At 35.4% G+C, this 26319-nt stretch overlaps 1 protein-coding gene across 2 annotated transcripts; it reads right to left on the bottom strand.

Annotated features, from left to right (window-relative positions):
- Positions 1–17152: 17152 nt before the first annotated feature.
- Positions 17153–22011, bottom strand: LOC127795512 (disease resistance protein RUN1-like). 2 transcript variants are annotated; one of them, XM_052327249.1, is made up of 5 exons: positions 21404–22011; positions 19766–20858; positions 19033–19308; positions 18062–18931; positions 17153–17992 (listed from the first exon to the last, which is right to left on the bottom strand). In XM_052327249.1, the coding sequence occupies exons 1-5, from the start codon at positions 21928–21930 to the stop codon at positions 17300–17302; spliced, it is 3459 nt and encodes a 1152-aa protein (XP_052183209.1). In that variant the 5' UTR covers positions 21931–22011; the 3' UTR covers positions 17153–17299. The 2 variants fall into 2 exon arrangements, with proteins under 2 accessions (XP_052183209.1, XP_052183210.1); XM_052327250.1 differs by having other exon boundaries at positions 18062–18859.
- Between the last annotated feature and the right edge of the window lie 4308 nt (positions 22012–26319).

The raw sequence follows: 26319 nt of genomic DNA, 5'->3' as shown, positions 1-26319 counted from the left end.
GAGAATCTGAAAAAGGTTTTAGCAAGATGTGAGGAAACAAATCTGATACTCAATTGGGAAAAATGTCACTTCATGGTGAAACAGGGCATAGTCTTGGGGCACATCGTTTCATCTAGGGGGATGGAGGTAGACAGGTCAAAAATTGAAACAATTCAAAAACTCCCCATCCCTAGGAATGTGAAAGACATCAGAAGTTTTTTGGGACATGCAGGGTTTTATAGGAGATTCATTGCTTCCTTTAGCACCATAACAAGACCCTTGTGCCATTTGTTGTCTCAAGATGTTCCGTTTGAATGGAGTCCTGCCTGTCAAAATGCTTTTGATAAATTGAAAGATGCACTCATTTCAGCACCTATCATTCAGTCCCCTGATTGGTCCCTCCCGTTTGAACTTATGTGCGATGCTAGTGATTATGCGGTAGGAGCTGTGTTAGGGCAGAGGAAGGATAAGAAACCTCATGTGATATATTATGCTAGCAAAACTCTTAATGAGGCACAAAAGAATTACACCACTACAGAGAAAGAGTTACTAGCAGTTGTATTTGCCCTGGACAAGTTTCGATCTTACCTCGTAGGGTCACTAGTGATCATTTTTACTGATCACGCTGCTCTGAAGTATTTGTTCACAAAGCAAGATGCAAAACCCCGTCTGCTCCGATGGATCTTACTCCTGCAAGAGTTCAACATTGAAATCAGAGACAAGAAGGGAGTAGAAAATGTGGTGGCTGACCATTTGTCAAGGATTCCAAGTCAAGATCTCACACAATTTGATGAACCAATTCATGACAATTTCCCTGATGAGCAACTGTTTAAAGTGAATGTTATTCGTGCATCATCTGTTGTCCCTTGGTATGCCGACATTGCGAACTACCTTGCAACTGGTCTGATCCCAGACCATTGGAGTAAGCAAGATAGGCATAAATTCTTCAGAAAAGTCAGAACCTTCTTTTGGGATGAGCCCTACCTCTTCAAGTATTGTCCTGACCAAATCATCCGTAGATGCATACCCGATCATGAGCAACAAAGTGTTATCAATTTCAGTCATACTCTTGCATGTGGAGGCCATTTTTCTGTCAAGAAAACAGTTGCAAAAATTTTTCAGAGTGGATTTTATTGGCCAACACTGTTCAAGGATGTGTACAAGTTCTGTTCAAATTGTGATCGATGTCAAAGGTTAGGAAGTCTGTCAAGGAGAAACATGATGCCATTACATCCGATCCAAGTGTTAGAAGTTTTTGACTGTTGGGGTATGGATTTTATGGGCCCATTTGTCAATTCATTTGGTCATGAATACATCTTACTTGCTGTTGACTATGTGTCCAAATGGGTAGAAGCAATCCCGGCCAGAACAAATGACCATAGGACTGTCATGAAATTTTTGAAAGAAAATATATTCAGTCGATTTGGGATGCCACGAGCAATCATCAGTGATGGGGGTTCCCATTTTTGTAATAAAGTTGTGGCAGGATTAATGAAGAAATATGGTGTACTGCATAAGGTTGCAACACCATACCATCCCCAAACCAATGGTCAAGCCGAGCTAGCCAATAGGGAGATTAAGCGCATATTGGAAAAGACTGTTGCTGCTAATCGTAAGGATTGGTCCTTAAGACTAGTAGACGCTCTTTGGGCGTACAGGACAGCTTACAAAACAATTTTGGGAATGTCTCCCTATAGGCTAGTATACGGTAAATCTTGTCATCTGCCGGTGGAAATTGAGCATAAAGCATATTGGGCAATTCATAAGATCAACAAGAGTCTAACTGAAGCAGGCTTATCCAGGAAGCTCCAATTGAATGAACTTGAAGAAATTCGGAATGAAGCATTTGAAAATGCAAGATTGGCCAAGGTTCGCATGAAAGAGTTACATGATCGGCACATCATTCGAAAAAGCTTTCAGGTAGGGCAACGGGTACTCTTGTATGATTCTCGATTGCATCTATTCCCAGGAAAATTGAAGTCTCGATGGGTCGGCCCCTTTGTAATCAAGTCCATCTCAGGATATGGGGCATTTGAGATAGAAAATTTGGAGTCAGGACAGCTTCTAACAGTCAATGGTCATAGGTTGAAACCATACCAGGGTAGTGTTGAGGAGAATGAAAGAGTTGTGGATTTAGATGATCCATCATCATCTGATGAGTAGGGAAAGTTTCCTATCGTCTGGGAATCTGACGTTAAAAGACCACCTTTCCATTTAGGTTAAATGGATGTTTATAGATCTGAAAAAAAAAATTAAAAAAAAAATAATAAAAAAAATAAATAAAAAAAGAAAAAAATAAAATAAAATAAAATAATAAAGAATTATATATATAAGTTGTTCATTTTCTGCATTACTTAATTAACTTTGATTCAAAGAGTGTTTCTCTGTGTGCAGTCTAAATAAAATTTTTTTTGCATACAAGTTCATGCATTGAAGACCACCAGGTATGCCTATCTTCTATCCTTTTATTGTCGATTGAGGACAATGCGCAATTTAAGTTGGGGGGTAAGGTGTACTTGATTTTATTGGTGTATTTTATTGGTGTTTGAAACTGATCCATTGTGCAAAAAAAAAAAAAAAAAAAAAAAAAATTAATAATAATAATAAGAATAAGAATAAAAAAATTAAAAAAAAAAAAAATAAAATAATAATATAAAAAAAAAAAAAAAAAAATTGAATTGAGAGACAGAATTGACGCTGGTGATAGCTATCTTTTCTTGGGCAGTGCAATCACACTGCCCTATAAAGGATAAGGCACACTGCCAAATGTTGAAAAATGAGGCACCAAGCGTTGAAAAAGAGACGCCAAGCCTGATCCTGTAATTATGGCATGCCTCGAGCCGAGTGTAAAATAGTGATGGTCATTGCTCTATAAGAGACTCCATATCTGTATAAGGCAAGCCATCCTTCTTGAGCTCAGTCTTCTCTCCTTTGTGTTATTCTCCGATCAGGTACTCTCATCCCTTTTGTAAAGTTTATAGTTCTTTACTTTCTTCTTAGTATAGTTAAAAAAAAAAAAAAATGGATCTTTATCTCTCAAAAATTCACAAGTACTATCCATCTCTCCCGCAGAATGATTTGAAAAAAATTTATGTTGCTAGGTGTGAAAGACTTAGGTTGTTGATGCTTAATAACATCCCTGAAGATATTCGTTGGCTGATCGAAGCAAAAGTTCGATTAGCTGGTGAAACTTCACCTAGTTTTAAGCATTTTCCAGGCTTAGGGAAGAGTAGTTTTGCGAAGAAAAGAAGAGCGAAAAGAGTGAATGGTTGTTACAAATGTGCTCGATGGACCTGTAACACACGATGCAAATCTGTGGGGTTTACGTCCATAAATCGAGAAGATAAAATTAGTTTCATAAAGGATGGACTGAGTAAGGAGTCTCTGGATGATATCCGATTGACTCTTGAGACGCATCCGTGTGGAATAGTGCAAAGAGAACTTCTTGCTTTATGGACCCAGTTCAGAAGTGACCACCAACGCTATAGTCTTGGGAATCTGACTAAAAACGACCCTGTTTGCCAATCTATAAGAAAATTGGATGGGAAGCTTATCCCCACTTCATAGAAAGTGTTTAAGCCGTTTCTGGACGTAAAACCAGAGGAAGATGTGAGCCACAATCACAACTACTTATATATACGCAAGATTTTTGTTTGTATTTATTTCTTGTTGAATTGTTGTATAGCTACTTTTGATCTCCAAACTTCTTTTCAGGACATACAAAAGAAACAAACATGGAAGGGCAGTTCGTTCGTCAAATTAAAACCATATGTGTACTTTGTGGCTCTCAACTTGGGAGTGATATTTGTTACGCACTTGCAGCGAACGAACTTGGTAAAAAATTAGGAGAGAAAAAAATTAATTTGGTATATGGAGGGGGAAGTCGTGGATTGAATGGTTATGTTTCACAAGCTGTACATCTTGGAAATTCATCTGTGGTAGGTATAATGCCAATCCCTTTAGCTGAACCACATATTTCCGGGATTACACGCGGTCAACTTATAGAAACGACTTCTATGTCTGAGCGCATGGCTTGTAAGATTTATCAGTCAGATGCCTTCATTGCTTTACCAGGAGGTTTTGGAACACTTGAAGAAATCTTTTGTATAATCTCCTGGGCCAAGAGTAATCTCCATACCAAACCCATTGGACTTTTAAATGTTAACCATTTTTTCGATGGGTTACTCTCTTTTCTTGATCAGGCTGTGGACCAACAGTTCATTTCTCGTTCAGCAAGAAAGATTCTCATTTCTGCATCCACCATTGATAAGCTGTTAGAGAAATTACATGCTTATGTTCCACAGTACGATCCTCATGAGCCTCGGATAGACTGGTCTAAGGCAATTAGTAACAAGCGCCAAAGGGGTCCGATTAATTTAGATTTATCACTGTGAGAAATGCTCTTTAATAAGATGGCTGAGTAAGGAGTACTTTTTGTACTCTTGAGACGCATCTAGTTATTGTACAACTCGCAGAATTTTTCTTGGTTGTGTTCTTTAAAAAAAAACAAAAAAAAACAAAAAAAAAAACAAAACAAAACAAAACTGTGGAATGTTGTTAGCAAAGTCTTTGATAAGATGGCTGAGTAAGGAGTACTTTTTGTACTCTTGAGACGCATTTTGCTTATCTTATGACTTGCATGAAATTTTTATTTTGGTGTGAAAATATAAATATATATATATGGTGTGCTCATTTGTTGTTTAAGTTTTAGCAGTTCACAGCAAATCTATGGACTTGTGGAGTTACAGGTATTCCTAACAACCCTGATTTATTACTGCAATTCAAGTTGGGGGGTGTAAGGTCTAGTCATGAATCATCTGGTTTATATTTAACTGTGAGTTTGTAATTACTAGTTTGTAGTCTTGTGGGAATTGATTGTCTTTATCTGCTCTTATAAAAAAAAAAAAAATTATTATGTGTTTTAAATAATGCTATTCCTAAAGCTTTAAAGTTATGCACTGATAGCCGGTTAAGTTTACAATACGAAACATGAATGCATTGATTTCTCATTTGAAAACGTTTATGCATGAGAATAAGTAATTTACATTCATCAGGGATTCAAAATTTAGAAATTGGTTATCGGTCATAAAGTCAAAGGTAACAGTAATTAACTGATTAGTACACTGTATGATCCCTCAACAGAAGTGGAGACTATTACCTAAGCAAGTGTTTGAGCCTAATAACCGTTAATTCTGAGTGAAATAACACTTACTCTAAATATGCTCTCTTGTTTATCTTATCTTTTCAATGGCTTCAAAATATCAATTCGTTTTGAATGTCTAGTATGATAGCGGATGAATTTGACTGGTTTCAAACTATGAATTAGATGACTGAGAAGCATGATAGGGGGATCAATTTCTTTCATTTTGAACCTATTTTTTTTCTTTAAATCAACCTCTTGTTAGCCCATTTGAGCCATTTGTAGTACAACTTCTTTCGTTACCCTTGTTTAACCCATAACCATATGAATTTTATCCAACCTGGTGTGACTTTGGGAATTAGTCTGTTTATCTATTTTCATATTTCAAAAGAAGAAGAAGAAAAAAAAAGAGAAAAAAAAAAAAGAAGAAAAAAAAAAAGTGAAAAAATGAGGCAAATTCTCTTAGTTATTCAGCATAACTGTTTCAAAATAAATGCTAAAAAAAAAAAAAAAAAAATCCCGACACACCCTTTGCACACTCTACCTTTTCTTTGACAACCCGTATTAACCTTATAGCCCCATTACAACCCAGTCTGGTCCTTTTTTATGCTATAAATCATGTGATCTCAGAATTCGAGTTTGGAGTAGGGAATCATGTTTAAATTCAGAAGTTACTCGTCTAGAGCATTATTCCAATCATGAAGCTATGTCAATTTCCCTGTTCTTTCATGAAAATACGTTCCTTGTATTTGGGATGGCACCGAGTTTTGAACTTGTTCTGCATTTACTCTTATAACGGTGCACCCCCTTGTGTGTACACTTGAGGAATCCTTTTTATTGGAGAGAAAATCCATAGTAAGATTTGAAGTCAAAACTTCGAGGGAGTAAGTCTGTGTGTTGGTTATCCTAATTTCCATTCCTGAGATTGTATGACCTTTAACCAAAAATCTGATTTAGAATGCTAAATTATTTATTTAATTTTATGCATTTCGGTTTCGAATTTGAAATTTTTACATTCATACAGTTATTGTGAATAAAGTTTGGCAGGTGTATAATCTGATTGCTAAGGGACTAGCAATGTTTAAGTTGGGGGGTATGATTAGTGGTTAATTTTATAAAAATTTTGTTATAATTATACCCTTCTTTTGATCTTAAAAATAGTTTAAATTAGATATTAATATATATTTTATGGTTATATGCAAGTTTAAATTGAAAAATGAATGAAATGAAATTTTAAAGTAAAATTTAATAATAATAATAATAATAATAATATATAAAATTATATATAATACATATACATCATTATATGCATTCATGTAATATATATAATATAATATAATATATATATATATGTGCCATGTCTAATACATATATATAATATATAATTTATTAATAATATTAAATTATTTTTATTTTTTTTTAGGCATGAAGAATTAAAGCCCATGAAGACTTAAAGTCCATGAAGAATTCAAGTCCATGAAGAAATCAAACCCATGGAGAAATCAAGCCCATGAAGAATTCAAGTCCATGAAGAAATCAAGCACATGAAAAATTAAAGTCCATGAAGAATTTAAGCCCATGAAGAATTAAGGCCCAATTTGAGCAACCCATGGAAGATATTATTTGGAGAAGGCCCAAGGATTATTTTTAATCCTAATGAAGATTAAAAATCAATTTATAGAAATCTATTTTTATTTTTTATGTGAGAGCTTTATTAGGTGTGTTTTTTAGCTAAAATCCACTTAACTATTAGGTGGATATTATAGCTAAAATCCATTTAACTTTATGAATGCTTTATTAGGTATGTATTTTAGCTAAAATCCATTTAATATTAGGTGTGTATTATAGCTAAAATCCATTTAACTTTAAGTGTGTGAGTGCCCATTAGATATAATTATGTCTAGTTGAATAATTGAAATTGTGTGGTTTGTATTGCATCTTGTGGCCTATAAATAGATCACTTGATTGCATTTGTAAGTGTGATTATTATTCTTGAATCAAAGTTTAGTTATTTCCTTAGAATTCTCTCTTTGAGAATTGCTTTTGTTCTCTCTCATTTTCTTTAGTATTTTCTCTTGTGATCTTACTATCTTCCTTTCTTCCTTTCTTCTTTTAAATTCTTATGTCATTTATTATTACTTTATTATTCACCGCCTAAATGGACGGTTAGTTTATGCCTTTAAATTCTTGTCATTTAATTGTTCACCGCCTAAATGGACGGTTAGTTTATGCCTTTAAATTCTTGTCATTTAATTGTTCACCGCCTAAATGGACGGTTAGTTTATGCCTTTAAATTCTTGCAATTTTAATTCTTGTATTTTAATTATCTACCGCCTAAATGGCCGGTTAGTTTCTTCTATTTTAATTCCTGTCATTTAAATTCTGTTATTTAAATTATGTCATTTAAATTGTTGTCAATTAATTTAATAGAGATGAGTAGCTAAATCTAATCTTGGGTTAAGGCAAGGACAGTGTCTAACGCCAATGATTCCCAAAGAAAGCTACGCTTTAAATGAGTAACATTGGTTTAAACTTCAATATGAGTGTGTTTTGATTATTGAAAAATCACTAGGTTTGGATTGGAGCGTAAGCCTAACTTAGAGCTTTCATGTCACGCATGAGAGTTACTAGAACTGGAAACGCTATCATACCCAAACCCGGATGATTAATTTAGTTGTTTTGTGTATTAATTGTAATTGAATTTATGGTAGTTTCTTAAATTAGAATCCCGCATATCATGTATGGGGATTGCTTAAACTAGAGCTATCATTATCTTTAATTGCATTTAATAACAAATCCTCATATCTGAAATTAAATTAATGTTGCTAATCTTTTATGCTAATATTTGGGAATCAACGGGTTGGCACTGAAATTGTCTTAACTCAAGTACTTTCCAATTTCATAATCTCACGTTCAGTATTTATTTCAACTTCTGTCTTGCTTTATTTTCTAGTATTTGTTATCTAAAAAAATCATAAAAAAACATGTTATCAATCCATCTAAATGCGTGTGCGTGTGTGTGACATTCTTTTTTTCTTTTGCCATAAATAAATCTCTCAGTGGACGACCTGGACTTATCCAGAAAGTATAAATTTAAATTTGAACTACAACTGCACTCGTACACTGACGAGTTTAAACCTCTCGCCTAAATAAATAAAAAAAAATATAAATTTTTTATTGTGTTTTGTTTTGTGTTTTAATTGCAGGGTGAGAGTGCAGTCACTGGGTGTCTAGCTACAAGGTCTTCTTGGAAGCTTGAGAGAAACGTCTAGAAAAGTCCGAAACCAGTGTGACCACCTATAATAGGCAAGACAAGTAAGGACAACATAGATGAGACTAGGGGATGTTGATAAAGTATAGGTGATTACTTGGGCCAGATACTTGCATAATGTGGCTTCTATGGCCTCCGAGGACTACTCAGCCAACACCTGACGATCGGCGGGAGTGGCAAAGTGGTGAATCATACGTCTTGCCACCTGAGTGCTCCGGCTGAGATCGCTTGCCTTCACTCCCCAATCGGGAACATGGTCTGGACTGTGGGGAGGAGACTCCGGGGCTGGCATGAGCTCTCTCGGAGGATGGGAAGTCCTCTTCCTCTTAGCACGACTAGGCTTTCCTTCCTCAGCAGGAGGAGCATTCAAAGCAGCCTTTCCCCCCGTAAAAGCTGGGGCGCCCTCATCCTCCGCGGGTCTCCGTTTGTTTTTCTCCTAGATGAAAGCTGTGCTCACCATCTCAGCTGCAAATGCGCAAACAAGATATTAAGGGCAAGAAAAGCAAGTTAGAAAAGTATGAAAATAGTGGAAAAATGACTACCCAAAGTGACATCAGGCTCGAAGCAAGTGTGAGTGGATAAACCCCCCAAGTACAAAGTGCGATCACATATCAGGACCCGAGCGCTGATAGGGTTCAGCTCCCTCAAGATCTGAATATTATGAAGCTCGTCTTGCGTGATCTTGCGACTACGGACCTTTGAGGGCTGGAAAGCCCACTCAACTAGCACCCCGAAGATGACCCCCCAGTCTTTCAAGCCAGCAAAAAAAAATCTACTCTTCCATCGTTTTACCGATGTGGGGTTATCAACTACGAACTGATGCTGGTTGAGGGGGGAAAAGGCGAATCGAGGTTCAGTTTTGCTAATGGAGATTACCTTGAACATCCTAAAGAAAAGTTGAGCAGTGGGCTCAATGTCCCGAGCTCGACAGTAGAGAACGAAGGTAGATAGGCACCTCCAGCCATTGGGAGTCAACTGAGAGGGGCATAACCCCACAATAGTAAACACCTCAACTACAGGAGTCGCGAGAGAGAATCTAAGGCCGGCAGCCAAGGCCTGCTCGTAGACGGTGATACAGCCATAGGGGGCCTGGTGAGCTTTCAGACCTTGGGGTTCACTATACCAATACTCATCATGAATGAGGTGGTATTTTCGGAGGAGGGGAAACAACTCCCTCTCGGTTATGGTAGAATGGTCCGTGGTTAGATCCTCGGGTAAGCTTCCTAAGTTGGGATCACTACTCACATGAGACTCTGAAGTGGGATGAAGTGAAATTCTTTCAGGCCTCCTAAGTTTCCTGGGCCTACGAAGGGGGCCATGGGAGGGGCTGGATAACTTGGTGTGTGATTCCTCACTACTAGAGCTAGTACTAGAGTTTTCAGAATCAGAGGAAGAAGAAGAAGAAGACATGCTAAAAAACGAGCAGAAGTAGTTAAGAGAAGATCACTGACCAGGAGAGTAAAGGCCGAGGTCAGGAAAAAATAACCACGACTGGGCTAAGAGCCTCGGAGAGTTCAGTAGGCGCGATTTAGCTTGGGAAAATCTCGAGTCACGCCTGCGAAAAAAAAGAGCCAAGGAAACAGGTTAGTGAAGTTAAGCCTTGTTTTAAAGATCATTTTGTTATTATTAACAAAGGAGAAGCCCAAGGGTCGGCCATGACTGACCCAAGGAATAAAAAATAATAATAATAAATAATTAAATAATTAAAAAAAGGGGCAAAAGTTCGAAGGGTCGGCCATGGCCGACCCAGGGACGCCCATATATCTATGTGGGTATATTCGGCCAGGGCCGAGCCCCCCGGCCTTGGCCGACCTCAGCCAGGCCGAGCCAAGCCCTCGGCCGTGGCCGAGGGGCTCGGCCTTGCCGAGATCTGGCCACCGAGCATGGCCGAGGAAGCTCGGCCGACCTCGGCCAGGCAGAGGCGCCTGGCCGAGGGAAAGTTTGATTTTTTTTAAAAAAAAAAAAAAACAAAAAAAATAAAGTGGAAGCAAAGGTAAAAAATAAATAAATAACAAATAAGGAAAAATAAAAGCAAAGGAGGATAGGAAAGACTAACCTCAAGGAGATGAATGCTTGTCTTGAAATAATAATTGTGGGGTGGGGCCTTAGGGCTTATATAGAGGGGACCCAAAGAAAAAAAAATTCAAAATGACAATGTTTCCCTCCAAACGAATTCTTCCCTTCAACCAAAACCCATCCCTATAATTTCAGGGTAGTAAATGAGGTTTTTAAGCACTAATCTCAACTTTAAAAACACTCTCGTGCGTTTTGGTAAAAATCAACAGTCAGGTAACCTACTCCTCGACCCAGCATGATTTTCAGCTCGGCTCAAGGAGTGAGGGGCAAGTGATGTGGCACCAACTGAAATTACTAGAATACCCCTACGCGCTGATAGTCTCACCTGCCACGCGAATCACCTGAGAGACCGACACGTGGCAAGTTAACACTCTGGAGCGGAGCCCGAAAAATCCGGGCCGAACCGCAAGACCCGTTCCAACTTGACCGGGATTCTCGAGAGTCTTGCCCACTCATCTCGGGTACCCCAAAACGGGTTCGCCTATAAAAGACAAGGACTCTCGTCAGGTACATTCAAGCTCTACAGCTCCCTCCTTTACTACTACTTGCATTTACTCTATTGATTTGAGCATCGGAGTCCACCCCGGGGGATTCAAGCCCCGACCCTCCATTGTCTTGTAGGTCCTACACCCGAGGTCCGACATCCCCAAGTTCGAGGTTCCATTCCCGAGATCCAGTCGCAAATGTGGCACGTGGTGGTCGGTCCCAAAAACCAACATCAATAAATAAATAATATTGTTCAACACATCATAGTCCATCCACAAACAATTTAAATTTTTTTTAATTATATAAACAATTGAAATGGTGGTTGTCTACATTATGTCTAGAATTCCTCATTGATTAGATGACAATAAAATTAATAAACAAATACTATTATTATGGCTAATGCCTAAGCTATGGTGGGTGCTAAGTGTGATGACTGAAGAGCTGGCAGCACCTCATTGGGTGTGTGCTCCACACACCCACAGGTGCTGAACACCCAATGAGGTGCTGACACTGAACTGGTGCCAGGTAAGTGTCATGACTAAATAATAAAAAGAAAGATTAATTAATTAGTATATGGTGGGCTTAGTCGTGACCCTAATGAAATACATTATTACTGTTTGTCGTTATTAACTAGATTAGTTTTTTTTTAATGTTAATTAGTAATTAGATTAGAGTTTTACAATTAATTAAATTAGTAATTAGTAATTGTATCTTCTTCCAGCAATTCTTTTGCATGTAATAATTAATAAATGGAGTGACATTATTCTTCATATTATTTCTTTAGTCCAAAACTTGTTTCTTATTATTTTATTTCTTTTGTTCACAAGTAGTATTTTGATGGGAAGGAAAAATAGTGGTTTTTTTATATAAAAGAATTATATTTTATAATATTTGAAAAAATATAATTTGTTATCAATTTGTCCTCTTAATAAAAAAAATATTCATTATAAAAAGTTATTATTATTCAATCTAAATTAGCTATGCTTTCAATAAAGTTTAACAATTTGATAATGAATAAGAAGCCAATTATTTCTATATAATTTTTGGCTATGGAAATTAATATTTTTAAGTTAGACATCTGTGTTTTATGCATTTTATCTTAGATTTGTAAGACAATTTGGTTAGTCAAATAAAAACAATTTAATTGCCAAAGTGCGTATATTTTAAAATTATAAAAGAATTATGGATTTTTTTTTTTTACTTGATGAATTAGGAGTGTGTTAAATATATTGGTTAGTACAAAGATAAGGACATCAATGTTTTAAATTTAAAAAAAAAAAAATAAAGGATGTTGGATTGTTACGGTGAATTAGTGGGTAAGGGGATGATACCTTTACAAAATATTTTTTAGTTTTTTAATTTTAATTTCTAATAAGTTATTGAATCTTTAATTAAAAAATAATTTTTTTAATTATTTTTAACTTTTCAATTTTATTCTATACAATAAATTGGAAATGATAAATAACCAAGAACATTCTTGAGCTTTGGTAATATTTCACTCTTGATATTCGAGAAAGATACAAAATTTAATATCATGTTATAATTTTCTCTTACATTAGTTAATTGCAGTTATATTTTGGAATAACCAAATAACCTTTATATTTAAAAGGCTTATCTTGCCTTCTCTCCATACCTTTTTACCGTGATCAAAGCTTTCGTTATCGTCGACTCTTTTCCCTCTCCCCCTCCAATACCTTTTTTGGTGACTGAATTGTTATTAATGTCATCACCAACTAGTTTTGCATTCATATCTTAGATTCAATCATATTCTAAAATCATTTATCAAAACATCCATATCCATAAGAGTTGGCTTATAACAATTAAATTACATAAGACTTGGTTCAATATTTCCTTTCCTAACCAACATCTCTTTCCATTTTCTTGTAAATTCTTATTCACCTTTTTTTTTTTTTTATCTTTATCCCATATGGATAAAACTGAAATGGACAATTTGATTATGCCAGGCATCTCATGCCATACTTCATCAATCCACCAATTGCATTTGTGAATATCTTATTGTAGGAGTGGTGCTTTGGGAAAGAAGTTACCTTATGCCTAATAAACTTCCTCCCTTCATCTTCATGTACACGAATTTCAATTGCATACCATGATTGAAAAGAATTGACAGTCTAAAGCCTATTGATTTACCATAAATGCAAACCGATTGACCGTTATCTAAGAGAAGATAAGTAGTTCTTCTATTGTTAAAAGACAAAGGGAGAACATGTAGCAACTTGCATAGATCTCGTATTTCCTATATAGTCTGTCGATCAAACTAACGATTCTCTTCTCATAAAAATAGAGAGTCTTTCCAGTACATAGCTCTATTGGTTTGGAGCACAGCTACTCATTGTTCAAGGTCATCATATATTCCTCGAACTCCTTGATATCGGTGAAGTGGGAGGTTACCCTGGATTCATCTCTCCTTCTATAAATAAATAAATAAACATTTCCTAGAAGAGAGTAGAATGAATCTTTGATTCCCAAATTCATTCTGGTCTTGATTCATCATGGAATTTTCGAAATCTATAAAACCATTCTAGGAGAGGGCTCGTACTTCTCAAAGATCAGAGAAGGAAAGAAGCAAATCGGCATCGGTCTTCATCTTCTTTGTTCGCTGAATAATATACACTCATCCATAATTTTTTTTAAAATATACAATCTATAATTTTTTTTAAAAATATACACTCATCCATAAGTATATCCTAATAATTTGGGCTTGGCTTATTTATTTTTAAATGTGTTTAAGTTTGATTTGTTTATAAATCAAACTTTGAAAATAGTGTTGGCGCGAGGCAGATCCAGGAAGCAGATGGGCAGAGGGTTGGGTAAGGTGGGGGTGGGCAGAGGGATGGGTCAGGTGGCCAATTGCGGTGTGTGTGTGTGTATATATTGATGTTTGAGAGACTAGCACGAGCAAAAGCCATTCCAGTTCTCCTCTAGATTCGCCCCTGTTGGAGTTCTATTCATTACTATTTTTTGCTTATGAACTGTATTTGTTAATGAGCCTGAGAAGGGAGCTTGAACACTGAGTTGGGTTCTCCCATTAATTACTAAATTAATGAGCCTTACTCTATTCTTTTAGCTAGTTTGCTCTCATGAATAACCAAGGAAATAGTCTAAACATTTTGGTTGGATTTTAATATTATTTAAAGGTGAGAAACTCACTAATTTGAGGATATATAGCCTTCAAACTCACATGTGGTAAGTTTTTTTTTTACCTCTATTTTATTATTGCCTAGCATAGGTCTCATGGCATGTGTTTGTGACATATATGTTTGCTTAAATAATATAATGTGTGTGTGTGTGTCACAGAGACGTTGGTTATGCAATTAGGATCTAATAATGAAAATACCCAAAAGGAATTGTTATTAATGAGAGATAGGTGTAGGAATCTTTAAAAGACAAAACGCCCATAAAAGTGGTCTCTTTGAAGGTTGGGTGTCCACAGTCGAAAGACTTGAAAAATGTTGAGAGTTAATTAAGGAGGGTCCATCATGTTTAGAGGTTCACGAGAAGAATATGAGTGGGGAATTTTGTCAAAAGACTACTATTTCATGTTTCATGTATTCAGAAGATTTTATTTTGATTTGTGTTTAGATGACTATGAGTCGAATGACTAAGTGATAATAAGGAAAATCACAGGATTTCTCATAAAAATTAATGGGTTCGCTTTGCAACCGTCCTAAATCAAAAATATGAGAATTGTTATTTATTAATTATTTAAAAATTCATATTTTTCCATTTAGTGTTGAAAATAAATGAGTGGGTGGTTCGATTTGACTTAGAAGATAGGTGCAGATAATCCGATATATTCGGCCCATTGTCGATGTGCATATCGGAGTGTGGCTTAAGTTTCACTTTATGCATTTCTTCCCTTTTGGACCTAGCTTTGTTATATGATTAGAACGTTTGTATTTTTTTTTTTTTATGATTCAAGTCTCGAGCTTCTTCCGATTAATCTTGGGGAGAGCGGACTTCTCCCCTGATTCGCCATCCTGATAAATTTGGATAAGGTCACAGTCTATATACGTTTAGAATGGACTTTCAGGGAACAGCTACCCTCCCCGTAAACCCCACCTTTATGTCGTAAGGACAAGGCTCACAAAGGGGTGACATGGCACACCATAACCCTGCCTCCACGTGAGCAACTTGCCTTTTAATTTTACTGTTACCTTCCAACAATAATTTTGCTTTTCAAAATACCACAAAAATTCAAATATTTGATGCTCTTTTTATTTTCCTTATACTTTACCGCTGCGCCATGCTCGTGCGACGAACCTTTGTATTTTTGACACTACCATTAGATGATCATGCAATTCAATGTTCAATATTAGGTCTAGAAAGAAACATAAAGAATTATGGAATTGGAATTTCAATTCAAAATTTTAATGAATTCTTGTGTTGGGTATAAAAGAAAATATAGGAATTAGAATTTTGTTTACCCTTTAAACTCCAGAAATAGAATTCGAATCAAAGTGGGTTGGAATTGAAAATTAAAATTCTTAAATATAATTGAGATTTACTTATAATTTGAATTATATGAATTTGTGAATGTTATTCACAGCTAATTAGAAGTCATGACAAATACTTGATGAAATTATATTTAGCACAATTTCAATGGGTACGTGATGGATGCGTAATCAGATTGAAGGTACATTTTCTATTTCTTGTGGCGTTGAAATTTTTAATTATAAAAATATTACTTTCATAGTAGTATAATTATTATAACTCACGATTTTTAATATATACAACAAATTACGAAACATGTTATATTATTAAAAAAAAAATTATGGGTAGATGGCACTAAAGGATTTATCTTTATTGTTGACTGAATATAACAATAAGATTTGAGATTGAGGAATTGCCTTTTAGATTTCTAAGAGCTTGCAAGATAGATTCTAATTAGAGGGTGTAGCGAACACTTTGATAATTAAGTTAATTTGATTGAAATTTAAAAGAGAGCTCAAAAAGTTGTTAAAGTATTTTTAGCATACTTAAAGATGAATGATTGCCTCTTATTTATGGTGGTGAAAGCTGACAAATAGCAAACTCCCGTTTCTTTTGAGATTGAGATTACCATCATTTGTTTTGACATTCAAGACGGAGATTTTAAAGATAAAGTGACGTGTTCCTAGTGGGAGTATGATTCAAAGAGTCTTTAAGAGACTTTTGAATTTCTCGAAGGGATCCTTTCTTTTAACCTTGAAAGCAAGTTCGCTAGACGATCTACTAAGGACTTCTTTTATCTCAAAAGTCTCCTTAGTCTTTTTTGAGTTTTTGTATAGCCTCTTTGACCTTTGCACTTGTTTTAAGCTTGTTTCTTTTACACCCATTTTATTTTGCACATCAATATTATTTTAATAGTATTTTAGAAGTAAAAAATATTATAAAAATTAGAAAGATGATATGTGCATAGCATGTGCAAATAAAATAAAAAAAAAAATTTAAATAAAGATCCATGTTGCTTGAAAGTTGTAATATAGTATTTACATTGTTTAGGAAAAATAAATATTGATGTGGTTATAAAATTGTTTAATAAATTCATTTTAATATTAGAGATGTTATAAATTTAAATTTTATTAACATAATTATTCTTTATTTTTCATAAGATATTAGAAAATATTTTAAACATAAAAAATGGTAACAACACTCCAAGTGCTATCTTCGAGGCATGAGATGTGAGGGAGCATTCCTTATCCGTAGAGAGAGCAAAATCAAAAACATAATTTTATTCGTTTTTATTTTATAAAATTACACAAACTTTTTTTTAGTAGAATTGAAAGGGTTGCCACACATAGAATTCTAGTCTAAAATTCTTGTGGGAATTTTAGACTAGAATTCCATGATAACGAGAATTCAACCAACTATTGTAGTTTACTATATATTATTTTTATTTATTTTTATTTTTTACAATGATTATAAATATTAATAATTAATAAAGATATTGTTAATTCTTTCTCATTTATCATTAGTCCATAAAATTATTTTGACATAAGTTTGTATTGTAGATATTAAGTTAAATGTTATAAATTGTTATTATTTTGTTTTATGAAATTTGATATTAAAATAAATGTGAATTTAGTGATTGTTTAATTTATTTTATGAAGTTAAATATTAATTTAGAATGTTAAAAAGATTGTATAATTATTGTATTTTATCTAAAAAAAAGTGCATTAAATATAACTTAAAAAATGATATAACAATAATCATCAATATAACTCATAAATGAACAAAAGACTAATCCACTTGGAGCACAGCTTGGTGCTCACAACGTACCCATGGCTGACTGGATCTTATGGATTTCATCCTCCCATCAGTCCACCGGGGCCAGAATGATTTTCTACCTATAATACAATAGGCCCACCGAATTTTATGAATTTCAACCTCCCATCAGTCCAGTGGAGCGAGACTGACTTTCTACTCATAGGAAAGTATCTTCCAAAATGATTTCTGTTCGACCACGTTGCTGAATCTCGCACATTTTGAATTGAAGTTTCTGATAACTCAGACTGGGAGCCCTTCCATTGGAACTCATCAGAGTCATCACTTTGTTGGATACTTGCACATGAATCTGGTCGTTCTTCGTCATCCTCATATACCATATGAACAGCGCATTTTACTGGGACAAACATTTCAGCACGACTACTACTAAAATAAAAGAAGATCTCAGTCAAAGTTTTCAAATGATTAACCTCCATCTCCCTCTTAAAACTTTCAAGTGCCACGTAGTCCAGAAATAAGTGATCTGACCGAAAATCGGTTCCGGAAATGGTGATTTTCTGGGCATAGACTGCAACATCATTGCGCAACCCGTAACATTCCAGATTGACTTCGACATAAATTGAAGGAGCCTTTGCTTCAAAAACAGCACATACAAAAAACCCCCTGAGCCTTTGATACCAATCTGGCTTCAGCTGGATTCCAACATAATGCCCCATATTATTTTGATACCTGAACCACTTTGGAATCTCCCTTTCAGGAACAACAATAGTACATTTCGGATAAACAAAACCAGTGTGTTTGGAATCAACAAAACCCTGCTACAACAAATAAAGACATGAGAGAGAGAGAGAGAGAGAGAGAGAGAGAGAGAGAGAGAGATGGACCTTAAGATAATTTCTGAAAAGTTCAAGGGAGAGGCTGGGCCTATTCTTTACTAGTGTATGACAATGCATTAAATAGACCTTCCCAAGCTTTCTGGGCAATATAGGCGGATCCGGCAATGTTTCTAATGATGTGCATCCACTTGCATTAACGCAATTGATATTTGTCGGGAGATAGGGCAACGTTTTAAGCTTCTTGCAATCCATCAATTCAAGACGGTGAAGCCTGCAAAGACCTTCAATGCTTGCTGGCAAACTAATAATGTTGCTACCACTAAGGTATAATTCGCGCACACAGGATAAGGAGCCTAGGCCATTTGTGAGAAATCCATCTGAGAAGTTGCAGCAACGGAGATCTAGTAAAAAAATAGAGCGTAAGCTTGATAGAGCAGGTAGCTCAAAACCCATAGAATCTTGACGTTTTTTCCGAATTAGAAATGATGATAATAGCGAATTCCGCGGTGTTGATGTTACTGGTCCCTTGCATCCCAAAAATGACAAAACCATAAGCTCATTCAGGTGTATAGTCGAGGATAGTGGTTGCTTAATAGCAGTAAAATCAGCACGAAGTTCCCGCAATCTCTCCAATCCTCCTAGGTTCTCGGGCAACTTGCTAAGTTTTGAGCAGCCAGAAACAATCAAACTTGTAAGAAGTTTCAACCCACAAATGCCACTTGGAAGACTTGTAAGTTCTTTGCAATCCCTCAAATTTAAGAACATAAGCTTTTTGATGGCTTCAATGGACGGGTGGATCTCAACGAAGTTCATACCTTCAAGACTCAATTCCTTAAGATTTGATACCTGTGTAAAATCTAAGTTCTTGGTTATGCCTCGCGAATAACTGAGGTCAACGCGTTTCAACTTGTCTAGGCACTACCATAGATATCAGTAGACAAAAAATAAACAGGATTTTAGTAACGCAAGCATATATACTAAAAAAAAAAAAAAAGCAATAGGATTTGTTTTCGTCGTACCATTCTTCCATTCCAAGGTTGTTTCAGGCAACTATTGGACATTTTTAGCGTGACAAGGCTGTCCGGTTGAAAATTTGACGGAAGGCATTTTGAAGGATATCCGTGCCAATCAAGAACGCGTAAATCATTGGAGAGGTAGTCGAGACCATTAGGAAGCTGAACATTACTAAGCTTGAGCAGTCGCAATTTGCTCATCTTTGAAAACGCATCAGGACTCAAGGATATCTCATTTGTTTTATGAGAAACCAAAACTATGGCCTCGACTGTTTCTGTCCCCTAACAAACAAGCGGTAAAAATAAGAAACTGAATCTGAAGGAAAGGGTTATTGAAATTTAAACAAATTTTTATCATTACACAAAAAAAGGGAAAAGGTAAGAGAAATTGAACAGAGATTTTGTTTGTCAAACGAAGCACATGCTGTGCAAAATAATCTATTTATATATGTTCCATTCTATTGAGAGTAAAAAATAATAACATACAAGTTTAAGAATTTCTATATACAAGTTTAAGTTTTGCGATGACATGATGATTCATAATTTAACAGGCAAAAATTTTGTTGGTCCAATTACATAATGAAGTTTGGCCACGCATGCATGAGAAGATATTGTTGAGAGTAAAAACAAAAATATAAAAAGTAAAGATACCCCTCAGTGGACAAACCTAGGCTCTTAATTAGATGATAAGATAATTTACAAATTCAACACATTCTCAGATGAGAGCATTTGCACTTACTGTTTTTTTTGTGAGTGTATGATAGATGTCTTCATACTTCCACAACCTACTCCTTCTACCGGGCTCTCTTGGGGATTCTTCATTAACAATATGACATCCCATTTCTTGTATCAGATCATGCATGTCTATCCTATCGTGTGTTATCGTTACAAGTGCCTTGTCTTCAAGAACCCTTATTCCAATATCAGCGTGGAAACCACAAGCATCCAGTATATCTTTTACGTAATTTTTGCTCTTCCTTTTAAAGAAGCACGCAATGTCAAGAAAAATTTCCTTCTCCTCATGGTCCAGTCCATCATAGCTTAATTTGAGCACGTCCTGAATTTCTGCATTGGGCTGTTGCCTTAATCTATCAACTGCACTTCGCCATTCAATTATGCTTCTTCCAAAGAGAAAAGAGCCCAAAACTTGGAGAGCTAATGGAACTCCTTTAGCGTAATGAACTACACTGTTTGTGAGCCCCTCATAACCCTGTGTTGGTTGGTTTTTCCTAAATGCTTTACAACAAAATAGCTTTAAAGCTTCTCCGTGATTTAGTTCCTTGACATTATACACATGATTCACTTCAAGTATATCAAGTAAATGAGAGTCTCTTGTTGTTATTATAATCCGGCTCCCTGAACCAAACCAATCAAGCTTACCAACAAGTGCTTCCAGTTGATTTAGCCGGTCCACATCGTCGAGGACTATAAGAACCCTCATGTATCGTACCCTGTTCATTATCATACTAAGCCCTCGATCAAGATTTCTTATTTTTATATCACTGTCTAAGAGGATGTCAGAGAGAAGCAATTCTTGCAATGACTCCAAACCATGTTTCTTAGAAGTTTCTCTGACATTTGCAAGGTAGCTGCTACCATCAAACTCAGAACAAATTTGGTTATAAACAGCCTTGGCAATGGTAGTCTTTCCTATACCACCCATTCCACATATCCCCACCATACATGAATCATCCAATCCTATACCCAACAGTGATTTCACTTCTGCTACACGAGGATCTAATCCAACAACATAATCAAGAATGCTTGAATCCTTATCCCCCAATTTACTAAGAATGTCTTTGACGATTTCTCGGACAAGTTTTGCTTCAAGCCTGTCCATTAGATGAAAAAAATAAAAAGTAAAAATTCAAGATAAGTTTAAGAACCCAACCACGTCTCATAAGAATATAGGTATAGCCACATGATGAAGAGGCGATCTGGATCCCTCTCTAGCAGCATATGCATGGGATGCTTTGAGGAAGAAAAGCAAGCTTTATAATGGGATTAACTAAAAAATATATGATCACATTTTCATCACAATTACACAAGAAGCGTTGCAGGTGACTGTGAAAACATATTAATTGAGCAAATATATTATATATACCTAGACATCCAATTGTTTTGATCAATTTTGTCTTTGTTTTTGCTCTTCTTTCTTTTCCCTTTTCCAAGCTAACATGAAATAAATTAGCAAAATGTCCAAACCTCAGCAATTAGGAAAGAAGTACCGAAAAAATGATAAAGCAGGACATAATCCTCATCTGTCAAGGAATTGAAGCCAAACCTACAATGCCCCAATAACAATTGAAGTCTCTTGAAAAAACAATCAAATCAAATTTGTGTTTTTTGCGAACCAAACAAATAAAAGAAGAGTTACCCGTGGGTTGTGCCATTTTCTGAATCCCACCCAGAAATATTGGCCGCTTCCATTAGAGCATTCCTCCATCTCTGCACCTTCTGCTTCTCCTTCTCTTCGTTGGAATATCGGTCGTGTCTGGCGAATGCTTCTCCAATGCTTCCTCTTTGTTTCCGTAAATCCGAGGGATCTACTTTGTAGAAAACCGGCAAAACGGTGAGTCCCCTCGTCTTCTGGCACTCGAGGATCTTAACGAGTTCCTCCAAGCACCACTTGGAAGAAGCGTAGTTCTCGGAGAAAATAACGAGGGCAAGCCTCGACTCTTCGATGGCTTTCAGGAGCGCCGGAGAAATGGACTCACCTCTCTCGAGCTTCAGGTCATCCTTGAACGTGAAAATGCCCTTCTGATGCAGAGCCGAATAGAGATGGTCAACGAAGCCGCTGCGGGTGTCTGCGCCTCTAAAGCTCAAGAAGACGTCGTATTTCCAGGAACTAGACCCAGATGAGAGAGAAGCTCCGTCCTGAAATTGGGTGCTGGTGGAGGCCATCGTTCAGCTACTCAAAAATCAAACTAGCTTCGTATTGACCTATCGTCTATGCGAAGGAACAGAGGCCAAAAGGATAAAAGCAACAGAGTTCAGTGAAAGTATTTAATGTAAAATTTTGGCTTGGATTTCTTTCACACTGACCCGGCAATCAATAATCGTGAGGCTGTGGGCCCTCCTCTTGCAGTTAAAATACGATTGCGTTGCGTGCAAGGTGCGCTGTGAACTACAATATGAAAATCTCTTCGAAATTTCATTCAATATATTTGAATTAATTACAATATTTTATAGATATTAATACGTGTAAATTAGACAAACTTATAAATTACAATCATATTTTTTACCAAACAAAAACTTACTGATAAATAGATTAAATATATTATTTATTATATTAATTTTTACACAATTTTAAAAATATATAAATTAAATATATTACTGTAAATAAATTAAATTTTACTGCTATTGTTGAATTTTTCAAATTTAAAAACTCACTTCATCTGAACTTTGTTTTTTTATTAAGAACGCAATGAAATTAAGATATAAAATAAATTTATATTTTTTAATCTAATAAATATTTTAAAAATATATATAATTACTCAATAAAAACATGAAATGAGAATTATATGTGACCGATTCTGAGATTTAGAGTAATTATAAAAAATATTTATGACGTTTGAAAAAAATATAAAAGAATACCTAAAATTTAATTATATTATAATTTCTCTCATATTATTAATTAACTATCGTTAAATTTTATAAAAATATTTAAATATTCTTATATTTAAATTTATTCTCTTATTTTTTCATCATTTCTTTCTCTCTGTTTTATATCTCGTCCATTATTTTCTACATCTATCTACGATGATAACGACTAGAATTAAGAAAAAAACGATGACAACCGCAAATAATAATAACGACGAAGTTTATTCATGACAATAGTAGTGACAATGAAAATAAAAACATTTTCTTTCTTTTTCTCTCTCTAATATTTTCTTCTTTTTCTCCTTACTAAATAAATTAATCCTTATAATTTTATTTTTTAGTCATTTAATTGAAACAGATAGTGATAGAATTATAAGTCTGATCTTTATAGATATGGATTAAGAGTTAAGAGTTGTTTTTATTTTCTACAAGTTTTCAATGAAGACAAATAAATAAAACATATGTAATAATTAAAAAAGAATTATTAGTAATAACGAAGTCAGCTAACTTCGTCGTTAGCTTCGTCATTACCAACAAATACATACATATGATCCGCATTCACATGATCCATATATAGTTTAATTAGTCAATTTGAAATCCTAGCTATATAATCGATCGAAGATTAATAATAATTAATTGTAACCAAATAAATGGTAATTGTCTATTGTACGTCTAGAATCTAACAATCGTATATAAAACTTAATGAATAAATAAATAAATAATACTGATCATGTGTCTATTGTACGTCTAGAATCCCTCATTGATTAGATGATAACAAAATTAAGAAAAATGCTATTTGTACAGAAGCTTTTGTACAGAATGCTTACAGAAATAATATATTACAATATATCGCGATATATTAACATCAAAATATCGTGATATTTTGATCATGTTCATCCCCTTCTCCCTCTCCCCCCTTCCCTTACCGCTGCAACTTCGCCTCTGCCTGCTCTCGCCGTTGCAACCTCCACCGCCTCGCCCGTCGCCTCTACCGCCTCGCCCCGTCGCCTCATCGCGTCGCCTCGGCTGCCTTGCTGCCGCGCCCCGCCTCGCCGTTGCAGCTGTCGCTGGGGCCGACGGTGTAACATCCCGCATCGAGCGATAGGAAAGACCGGAACAACTTACCCTGATGGGCCTACACGAACTTCCCAGGGGGGTCACCCATCATTGGATTACCCCAGGTCAAGCACGCTTAACTTGGGAGTTCTTTGCCAACATTCAGCCCAAAAGGTATCCAGCTGGTGTTGTTTCCTTTCTTACACTATCCTCGATATATACTAACCTCTCTGGGCTCTCGGGGTATTACATTCTTCCCCCCTTAAGCGCATGACGTCCTCGTCATGCGACCTTACAACTGGTCCCAGATCTTCTCCCCTTGGGGGCTGCCATCCTAGAAGCCTGCCAGAAGCCGCTCCTTGTACAGGCCCTCGAACCCCAGCGCCACTCTCCGCCCTCATCGGACCGCTTTCACCAAGGGTCGGCTCTGATACCACTTGTAACATCCCGCATCGAGCGATAGGAAAGACCGGAACAACTTACCCTGATGGGCCTACACGAACTTCCCAGGGGGGTCACCCATCATTGGATTACCCCAGGTCAAGCACGCTTAACTTGGGAGTTCTTTGCCAACATTCAGCCCAAAAGGTATCTAGCTGGTGTTGTTTCCTTTCTTACACTATCCTCGATATATACTAACCTCTCTGGGCTCTCGGGGTATTACAGACGGTGTGAGAAGGAGAGCGAGAGAGAGACAAAGGGAGAGAGAGATGCTGCATTTGGGTCATTAATTGCAAGGGCAAAATGGATATTTTGATTACCCTGTAAATGTTTTTGTAATCTTTGTTATGTACAAATAGCATGACTCCAAAATTAATAAACAAAAACTATTATTATAGCTAATGCCTAAGCTATGGTGGGTGCTCAGTGTGTGTGATGACTGATGAGCTGGCAGCACCTCATTGGGTGTGTGCTCCACACACCCAATGAGGTGCTGACACTGAGCTGGTGCCAGGTAAGTGTCATCAGTCATGACACTCAGCATTACTCTTCGTTATGTATATATATCTGCTTCTTCAAGTTCATGGCATCTAATGTGGTGTTCAGTTTAGTTACACAATCTTTGTTAATAAACAAAAATGAAGATTACGCGATTTTTGTTAAATAAAATAAAAATAAATAATAAAAAAAAGATTAATTAATTAGTATATGGTGGGCTTAGTCGTGACCCTAATGAAATACATTATTACTGTTTGTCGTTATTAACTAGATTAGTTTTTTTTAATGTTAATTAGTAATTAGATTAGAGTTTTACAATTAATTAAATTGGTTAGGGCTTAGGTTAGCTATATTTGTTATGTGGTGGCAGAAATGTATCTTCTTCCGCCAATTCTTTTGCATGTAATAATTAATAAATGGAGTGACATTATTCTTCATATTATTTCTTTAGTCCAAAACTTGTTTCTTATTATTTTATTTTCTTTTGTTCACAAGTAGTATTTTGATGGGAAGGGAAAATACTATCTATTATAATATTTGAATAAATATAATTTGTTATCAATTTGTCCTCTTAATAAGAAAATATACATTATAAAAAGTTATTATTATTCAATCTAAATTAGCTACGCTTTCAATAAAGTTTTGCAGACAGAATAAGGGCAATAATGTTTTAAATTTGAAAAAAAATAAAGGATGTTGGATTGTTACGGTGAATTAGTGGGTAAGGGATGAATTAGTGGGTAAGGGGATGATACCTTTACAAAATATTTTTTTTAGTTTTTTAATTTTAATTTTAATAAGTTATTGAATCTTTAATTAAAAAATTAATTATTTTTAATTTTTCAATTATATACTATACTATGAATTAAAAATTATAAATAACAAAAAACACCCTTGAGGTTTGGTAATGTTTCACTCTTGACATTCAAGAAGATACAAGATTTAATATCATATTACAATTTTCTCTTGCATTAGTTAATTTTAGTTATATTTTGGAATAACCAAATATTCTTTATTTTTAAAAGGCTTATCTTGCCTTCTCTCCACACTTTCTCTATCTTGATCAAAACTTTCATTATCGCCGACTCTTTTCTTTTTTTCCCTACTCTAATACCTTCTTTGGTGATTAAATTGTTGTTGTCATCGCCAACCAGCTTTGCATCCCTTTCTTAGATTCAATCATATTTTAGAATCATTCATCAAAACATCCATAAGAGTTGGTTTATAACCATTAAATTACATAAGACTTAGTTGGATTCTTCTTTTCCTAACAAACACACCTTTTCATTTTTTTGTAAATTCTTCTCCTCATTTTCTTTATCATTATCCCACATGGATATAATCGAAGTGGACATTTGATTATGCCAGGCATTTCATGCCATACTTTTTCTATCCATCAATAGCATTTGTGGATATCCTATTGTAGGAGTAGTGCTTTGAGAAAGAAGTTACCTTACACCTAATAAGCTTCTTCCATTCATCTTCATGTACATCAATTTCAATTGCATACCATGATTGAAAAAAATTGGCAATCTAAGGCTTATTGATTTACCGTAAATGTAAATCGATCAATCATTATCTAAGAGAGGATAAGTAGTTCTTTTATCGTTCAAGGGCAAAAGAAGAACATGTAGCGACATGCTTAGATCTCATATTTCTTGCATAGTTCGTCGATCAAACCAACGATTCTTTTCT

Source organism: Diospyros lotus, chromosome 2 (genome assembly GCF_014633365.1).
Source record: "Diospyros lotus cultivar Yz01 chromosome 2, ASM1463336v1, whole genome shotgun sequence".
Taxonomy (NCBI): domain Eukaryota; kingdom Viridiplantae; phylum Streptophyta; class Magnoliopsida; order Ericales; family Ebenaceae; genus Diospyros; species Diospyros lotus.
This window is presented reverse-complemented; position numbering and strand designations above follow the sequence as displayed.